The following is a 9,145-nucleotide window of genomic DNA, read 5'->3' as shown; positions in this document are numbered from 1 at the left end:
TTACAAGGACATGCAGGCCAATAGTGACATGTTTGACCTGAGCGAGCATGGAGGGATACTAGAGTTCATGAAGGATCCAACCAACCACAAACGTTTAAAGAAAATGAAGGATGAATTTGGCTCAGCGGTTCTGTGGAAGTTTGCCGTTGCAAAGCCAAAAATGTATGCTGCAGAAGCGATAACATGGGATGCTGAAGGAAACATGATCAAGAAAATCAAGATTGCAGCAAAAGGATGTAAAAGTTCTGCCATCGCTCATCAGATTTCCTATGATTTAATTGATGATATTATAAATCGATGTCATCAGGAACAAATTTCCTTCAGGAGCATAGTTAGTAGTAAACATACCATTAATACCATATTTTGCAAGAAAAATGCGTTAAATGGATTTGATACTAAAAGATTTATTGTAAATCCAATGTTGACATATGCTCACGGACATGTTGATGCGCCCAAATATATTGCCGAGCAAGCTCTTTTAAATTCACAAGGTTTTTGTAATCACAACATTTTGTGTAGGATAAATTGATTGAATTTTTGTAAATAAATCTCATTAACAGTACAGCAACCATGGAAGCTTGTAACGACGTTGATATTCGCTTAAAAACACCATTTACATTAACTATGGCAGGCGGTACCCAGAGCGGGAAGAGCACGCTGACAGCCAAGATCATAAAACGTCGCATGGAAATAATGCATCCACCCATAGCATCAGTTCATTATTGCTACCAAGAGTACCAGCCAGCTCTGTTTGAGCAAATAAAAAAGGACGCCCCATCCATTGTATTCCAGAAGGGTCTGCCCACAGAGTTTGAAGGAGATGGCGAACCCTTATTGTTGATACTAGATGATCTAATGACCGATGTAGTAAAATCTGAAGAAATGGTCAAGGCGTTTACAATATATAGCCATCATAATAATATTTCAATTATATTTTTAACTCAAAATTTTTTCGAGAAAGGTAAAACTAGAAGTATTACTTTAAACTCAAAATATATTGTTGCTTTGAAGAATCCTCGAGACACCACTTTTGTTGCACAGCTTGGTCGGCAAATGAATGGTGGTAAAAATAATCCTGTCCTTCAATTTGCATTTGACGATGTTATGAAAAAACCGTATGGTTATCTTGTAATAGATTTAAGTCAGACACAAGACGAGCGTTACAGGTTTAGGTCAAGTTTATTTGAGGAAGATTGTATAATATACACAAAGATATAATAAATTAAGTTTGCTTAGAACTCGAAGTAGCATGATCTATCTATAAGTTCTTTCGATATGCAATTACTGAAATGTCCACCAAATCCTTTAGAAAACAAGCTAGAGATGCCGAGGTGATTTGAATTTTCTGCTCAAGTCCCTCAATCGTCTGGCTAATGGTGATGAGCGTGTTTCCTTTGGTTGATTCAGTACTTAAAACGTATGAACGACTTCTTTTTTGTATGCATTTTCGTTTAGGTAAATGAATAAGAGTGTCAAAAAACTCTGCATCAGATATGCTCTCTGGTGGTGATGCCATAATGAAGTCAAAACTACAAATGATTACAATATTTACATTTTATTGATATAGAAACCAAAAAGAGCACGAGCTCAGGGACCTAGGTATAGATATGGCAATAAGCCAAAGTTGTATATGTTTACATAGGAATATATATGGCAATAAGCCAAAGTTGTATATGTTTACATAGATTTGCCATATTGGCATATATATGGCAATAAGCCATATGTTGTATATGTTTACATAGATTTGCCATATTGGCATACTTAGCATAAGGTTAAGCCCGGCGCGTCCCACGAAGCGTGATCACCAGCAGAATGCTCACAAATTCCACACTGTATACCATAAACATCGAGTGGGGGTGGTCCTGAAGGGCAGCCCTTGTGTTGTCGATAACCTTGCACATCATCCTGGGCAATAAATCGTTGGGTAAGAAACCTATGCTTTATTCGGCTTTCCATCTTGGATAGAGTTGGCTCCTTATTTTTGTCAAATGGGGCAATACCCGTCCACTGCCTAAATGGGTATGTTTTCGGTTTGTACTGGAGTGGAAGTTCGGGATTGGTCAGATATGTCCCCCTCTTGTGTTGCTTATTATTCATATCTTGCAGCAAACTCTGACACTCACTTGAAAAAAATGCAATGTCCCGCGATGAGGCAGGTGAGTCACGAGCAACCAATACTAAATTTAGTGCCAAATGTAGCACTGATTCAATTTCAACTTCAATACTTCCAGTCGCATTCTCCAAAACAACACGGTCACTCAAAAAATGAAGAGGAAAATACGAGTTGCCATGGAGTTTGTACGCTCCATGTTTCAGAAAAGTTTGCAAAAGTCCAAAGGACTCTTGAACAGGAAAAACTTTTTGATCGTTCGACGACTCCATCGCAACTGAAGGTTTACAGGCTAGTATCTTCCACTTTATAGCTCGGCTGCAACGTTTTCTTTTCACTCTTGGGTATATTCTTGTTGCATCCTTCAAAATACGTTTTAATAAGGTCCTCTTGAGGTTTTAATGGACATGGAGTCTTTACGTCAAACGGACGAACCTAATTATCCCTGTTATACTGAGAAGGTCGGGGTTTGCCTTCAAGCATAGCTTTAGAACTTCTTCTATATTCTTCCAAATCTTCGTACCGAAAAGGTCTTGAGAGGCCAGCTTCAAGCATGCGTAGTGAAATGTCAAAGAGTTGAAGTTGATGAAATTCCACACGTCCAGTGTCGTTCATCAAGACATAAAGACTCCGTGGTGCGCACTCGGCTATTCCATTAGCCGAAACCAAATATTGACCGTCCTTTGGATATAGCGATAGATAACCTCCACACGTTTCATAAAATTGAAAATGATTGGCGTAAAGCATGGGGTTCACAACTATTGTACCGTCCGAGTTACAGTGTAAGGATTTCTTGCGAGGTAGTTTTGACGGTTTGGGTTTTCTAAATTTTTCCACGTCTGGTCGACGTTTTTTCTTTATGTTATCCTTCTCCATACTTGAGTTGTTGTTGTTGCGTGAACGTTTGGAGCAAAACTAGTTGAATTCGGCATTATTTCGTGCTTTATATTCTCGAAAAAATATATAAGAAACTCACGATAGTACGCCATACAGTAAACTAGTGTCACAATAAAAAATATTCCAACAAAGAGAATAAGTACAACGCACAAACAGCCGAGCACTGCTTGACAGAATTCAAGCATACAACGTTCACACTTTGTCTTTTTTCGACGGGGGGTCTCCATCCTAACGTTTTTAGACTAGTCCAAGAGTAACATATGTAAAGTTTTTAGTAGTGTCAATATGATGATCTAATACTATACGTAAGCTGGCAAATGTTCCTATATACATGATATAACTTGTAACAAAAATAAGACAGGAAATGCAAAGGATTATGAACGAGTAAAAACGTTCTATAAACGTTTTTACTGACTGAGCTACAGACTCCATTACTATGGTCTTGTTGCCACAAACTGCAAAACTCAAATGATTGTTTTACTGTATGTAAACTTGCTTTTTAGTCAAGTCCCATGAACTTGAAAGGAAAAGGTCTGGCAACCACAAAATTTCCCGGGACAATTCCCGAAATGTTGGATTGTTTTGTAGCCATAATGATTTTCGAAAACTTGGTTGGGTTTACAAACTTGATGATTACTTTGTGAAAGTAGAGTAAAGACTGTACTGACGACTGAAAAATTCACTCGCTTCTTATAGTGGAGGAGACGTTTTTCCACCAATGCTATTGTAGTAGTGGTCAACAGCATCGATTGGCTGTGAATACAACATTGGAGGGGTTATGGATCTTTTATCGTCCGTTTCGTAAAAGGTCGGTAGTGCGATGGAGAACCTTTTCAAGTCTTCAACTACTCTTTCGTTGTGCTCCTGTATTAGTCGTGTTATTTCAGAAGGTAGTGTGAGTGCAGACAAAACGTTTCCTCCATTTTTCATGTAAAACGTTAGCAATTGTTCACATAGTCGAGGCACTTCATGAATGTCAAACTCAATGCGGTTCGTCTCCTTGGAAAGATTTATTGTTGTGTTTGTACTTGTTTTCTTAAACCAAGCTTTAAGTTTCATGAAACGTTCTTGCTCTGTTTGGGACTCTTCCTCCAACCTCGACTGAAAAGGAATTCCTCTGTTGTATAACCTTGGGCTAAGTAGGTAGTCCATTGTCCTGCTTCGTCAAACGATTACTGATTATAATATAGTGTGCTGTTCTTCCTTTTTGTATTTTTCTGGAAACGTTTCTAGATATACAATCCATTGAATGCATAAACTTGCATCCAATTTGGGCTCTCTAAATAGTTATGATAACGTTTTGTAGTTTTCTTACACGAGTCACACTTTCGTCCAACACTTGATAATGCAAACTCAATATCAAAAACTTCCATAGAGTTATTCTCGTTGCTCGGATTATCAACTTGAGAAGAACAGCACAAGGATTTGGCACAAATACAACAATTGGACTTGAACCTAGCAAATATGCCAGAGATCTGTGATACTAGTCCTCTTATGCACTCCATCATATTTTTTGCATTTCTTCTCGGTAGAATCCTCCTTCCAAAATGTCTCCTTTAAGATCACGAAGAATATATGTACGGGGGAATGTCGTTTTTATTTCGTTAACTATAAACTTTTCTTTATTGAAATTAGCTGAAGCACCTTTTTCGAATATTTTCTTCACTTTTGAGATTAAGACAACGTCATTCACTTTGAATTTTTCTTGACGAGTATCCGTTGCTCCAATTAATTTGTTGTATAAGCGCACAAACACAATTTGCTCGTTCTTCTTGTTAACTTCCTTTGGTGCACACTTTATACTTCTGTGATATGAAGAGTTGTAGTTGTTTTCAAGATCTGATAGTCGATCAACAAATTTAGTTTTTTCATAGTTTGTCATAAATCTATGAATTTTTTCCAAAATTGTGCGATTGAACCTCTCAACCACGCAAGATTTGAGTTCTGACTGAACTGAAAACAATTTTATCCCAAGATCTTCAAGGAATTCTTTACAATGAACGTTATAAAACTCACGCCCAAGATCAACTTGTATGCGAAGAGGCAGTCCTTTGCTTCTTTTAAAAATCTTTTCAATACCTTTCATTACAACTAGACCACTCTTATTTTTGAGCGGTTCAATATATCCTCGCTTGGAAAAAATATCTATTGCCGTAAGCTAAAAATGCGTGTTGTAATTGGTCTTTGAATATTTAGAAACATCCATCAGGTCCATTCCCCACTGATCGTTTATGTGCTTTACGTATACCACACGTCTCGGAAAAATCTTTCTACGAGACCGGTGTAACGTATAAGCAGGAATAGTTTTCAAAACGTTTTCGATTTCTCGACGAGATTCTTTTCGTTTTCCAGACTTTATGAAACCTCCTAGTCCGCTCAAGGAGCCTGGGTTCTTGACGTTTAGGTAGGAGGACTTAATCCTTGCTGCACTTGCTGAACCCATTATCATAACTGACTACTATATAAAACCAACGTTTGCAGATATAGGGCATAGTCATGATAAGGACTCTGACTGATTATGGCTCCGAAAAATCGTGTTAAGCTCCATGCTTCTTACTTGCATCGTCTATGTAGGAGCAAACCCAAGGACAGAAAACTGCTTATAAATAAAGCAACAGGAGAACAAATTCGTTCCATTTGTGAACTTTGCCTCAATCTAAACAACAGAAATATTCCTGTGACAAAGGCTCAGAAAAATAAATTATTGCGACACAAGACTGCCATACAAAAACTTTGTTTAAAGTCACCAATCAAAAGTAAAAAGAAGTACTTGTGTCAAAAGGGGGGCTTTCTTCCTGTGCTAGTTCCGATTTTAACTACATTAGTTGGTGGACTTGTTGGAAAATGGCTAGAAAAATGAAAGTGGTACCAGAAAGTTGGTACAAGAAAATCTTGGCGTCGAATTCTCAACAAGATGTTGACTTGGATCTTGAAGAGAAACTGAAAGCTGAGAAAACCAACATTTTTGGAAACTCTACAATACCTGACGAAGTAAAGATCTTGCTTTTGCAAAATTTAAATTTATAACTTATTGATAACTTATTGATAACAAGAGGCAGGATGACAAAAAGCCACTACTTGTGAAGAATGCAGAGAACGAAACTGCTACTGAACAGCCCTCAACAGTGATTTCAAAACCAACACGTGAAGTTTCAGGTGCTACTCTAGATGTGCTTTTAAATAACACAACTGGACGGGGACGGAAAATTCTCGAGTTTCTTCAAGCAAATGGTGTAAAAATAACTGCTGATAAGGTTATTGTAAATGATGTGACATATACGTTGAAGAAGATGAACGCGCTTCTCGTTGGATTATGTCATGGATTCTCGGCAAAATCCACTCTCAAATCGGATCCATCAATGTTGAATTTGCTGCAGTTTATAAAGTCCAAGTCCCCTCCAGCCGATCTCTTTCCAACCACCGTCAACCAATTTATTGTCAAGCAGAAGGGGAGTGGTCTGAAAAGAAAGCAGCTGAAGAAGAAGAAGACAAAGAAGCAGAGTGCATGGATTCAAAAGAAGGTGCACGAACACAGGATTAACAAATTGACGAGGAAAATGCAAAAGTGGAACCCATTTTAATTTCGTACAAAATTTATTGAATTTTGATGAATTTTCTTGTTACAACATTTTTGATTTAATAAATGAATCTTGTTATTTATAAATTCTTTGACTAATCTATCATTTTTAGAATAATCCTTTGAAAAATTACTGTACACATTTCTTACACTAAAACCATTTACTCGTTTCGATAAAAACCAAATTGAGTAGTGCCCGCATACGTTACTGTTTGGAGATTGTAATTGGACACAATTTTGTATTGCACCAGTTCCATGTCGTTCGATAAATTCACGAAAATTACTTGCATAAGCATCAACTCCTACTCCATAACTGCAGAAAAAATTTATTGGTAGGTTCCTGTTTTCAATAAACATGCATGTCCAGTGTTCGCCTGGATGAGAAGTGGGACGGTTATTGATTACAATAGCAATAGGATAATGTTCTAAAACAAGTTCATCCAACTCATCACAGGCACAAACATCAAAGGTAATTTTATTTTTACAAAACAGTCCTGCTAGAATTCGGTAAACCTGATCCGTGTTCATTTTTACATGGAGTAGTCCTTAAAGTAAATATGTCGATTCTTGTCAACGTACAAAACTGATTGATAATCACAATGACAAAGAACTGTTAGGCAGACGTAGTTGCATTTCGTAACTTTATCTCGGTTTTCACACTTCCATGTCTTGGTATGGCGAACCCATCATGTTGGTGTCTCAAGTCAAAAACATAGAGAGTTTTTCCAGTTTTAAAAATATCGAACGTTAGTTCTATTCCAGTGTCAAGATTTGATAGACCCAGTCCCGAAAATACGCTAAAGTACGCTTCAATACTTTTCTTATTATCGAAATCAAGTTCAAACGTTTGAGATGTTACTTGCTCAGAGTTCACGGTTACAGTGATGCTTGATATATCTGCTTGAAGAAAGTTAAATGGGTTTTCATTGTAATGTCCGTGTACAGCTTTACTCGAGACGATGCCGACTACAAGACGATCTGGCAAAAGACCCGTAATTAGACTCTCGTTTGTATACTGTAGTGTTCCGGCAGATAGGGAAAATGATTTCATGTCTCCTCTTCGCATTGGATAGCATGCAGGTTGACCCTTTTCCATTAATCTTAAATGTCCCATTGTAATTGATGGAAGTAGAGTATGCTTTTGGACAACAAATTTAGCTTCCATAATGTGAAGTTGTGCTGCATCTTGTGCTGATCCGGAGGTCTTGCTTAGCAGACAAAAACTGTCTGGTGCTCGATATAGTACAATTTTTATATCAATTCCTGGGATGCAAAATCGGTTTTGGTTAAATATATCCGTCTTCAGTTTTCCACACAGTTCAAACACTTTGCTATTATTTGCCAGTTTCTCTCGAGTTTTCCACCCTTCATCTCCTGTGGTTGGATCTGCTTCTTTGTGATACAGAGCAGCCATTGCAGTGAGTCTCCAAGTAAGCCTTGTATGGGTATAATGAAGTTGGGGAAGTGATTTGCGTATCATTAAAATAAATAGCAACTTGACTAAACATTGAATGTAGAAAATTGTTAACTGGCGCAGTATCAGTTTGAGCAGCATCCCTATCAGCTCCCTTGCTATCTACAATCTTGCAGCGAATATAGAGTTGTGTTTCAGAAAAGTCAATGTATTGTGAATCATTTCCTTGAATAATAAATGTCAGAGGAGTGGATCGATCTGAAATGTTTGTTATTGGATGATAATCAACTCGGTGTGAGCTGGCAAGAGTCAAGTCGTAGCCGGGTTCAGAGAATAGATCAGTCTCTGACCGAATAAAGTTAACAATTTGCTTTGGTTTAGCCATTTTCTCAATCAAACAAGGATGGTTTGGAAATAAGCTTTCGTCTTGACGATTTCTTCTTCTTCTTCTTCGTTTTCGACTTTGATTTTAAACGTTTGAGAGGTTTACGTTTTGGCTTTCGTTTGATTTTACGTTTTGTTGGTTTACGAGTTCTTGCTTGACGTTTTCGAACTCTCCTCCTTCGTCTAATCCTACCACCAGACTGGTTGAGTAAATTCGTTCCAGCCTCTTTTAAGGCACTCATTGCATTCGAACGCAAAGAATCTTTGAAAGATTGCTTATTATTTATAACATCCATTGCGATATTTTTAACTGCTGACTTTATGGGAGGCACAACGTGTGGTAACAGTGATTTTACAAAAGGTAGTAAACGACTGGTTATGGCGCCAAAAACTCCACCAAGACCAGCTCCCTTTTGTCGATAATAACTTGCCTTATAAGCCAATGATCCTCCAATCTGAGGTTCGTAGGCTTGGTAGTAATCATCATAATCGTTTTCTGAATACATTTTAGAAACGTTTTCTTCTAAAATGAAGTGTAGCACTAAAACTTCCAAATGAGAATGGAGGAGGTTCACCAAACTCGTTCCTTATATACATGTGAATATAGTCCATGGATGGTTTTGCCACTGAGACATATTGTAAATTGTTGAACGTTTTTGAAACAATTTTATCAATATCAGTATAAGGATTTACAAACGATCTTAGGATTGGTGCTGTGGTATCGCCCACATGCTGGTTTTCGACAATGTCACAATAAATATAA

General features: G+C 37.6%; 1 protein-coding gene across 1 annotated transcript; it reads right to left on the bottom strand.

Annotated features, from left to right (window-relative positions):
- Positions 1 to 7,197: 7,197 nt before the first annotated feature.
- LOC110860861 (uncharacterized protein F54H12.2-like) lies at positions 7,198 to 8,383 on the bottom strand. The gene is made up of 2 exons (XM_022109975.1): positions 8,091 to 8,383; positions 7,198 to 8,020 (listed from the first exon to the last, which is right to left on the bottom strand). The coding sequence occupies exons 1-2, from the start codon at positions 8,381 to 8,383 to the stop codon at positions 7,198 to 7,200; spliced, it is 1,116 nt and encodes a 371-aa protein (XP_021965667.1).
- Positions 8,384 to 9,145: the final 762 nt, after the last annotated feature.

This window comes from Folsomia candida, unplaced genomic scaffold, assembly GCF_002217175.1.
Source record: "Folsomia candida strain VU population unplaced genomic scaffold, ASM221717v1 Fcan01_Sc035, whole genome shotgun sequence".
Classification (NCBI taxonomy): domain Eukaryota; kingdom Metazoa; phylum Arthropoda; class Collembola; order Entomobryomorpha; family Isotomidae; genus Folsomia; species Folsomia candida.
The sequence above is the reverse complement of the archived record's forward strand: the minus strand, read 5'-3'. Positions and strand labels throughout refer to the sequence as shown.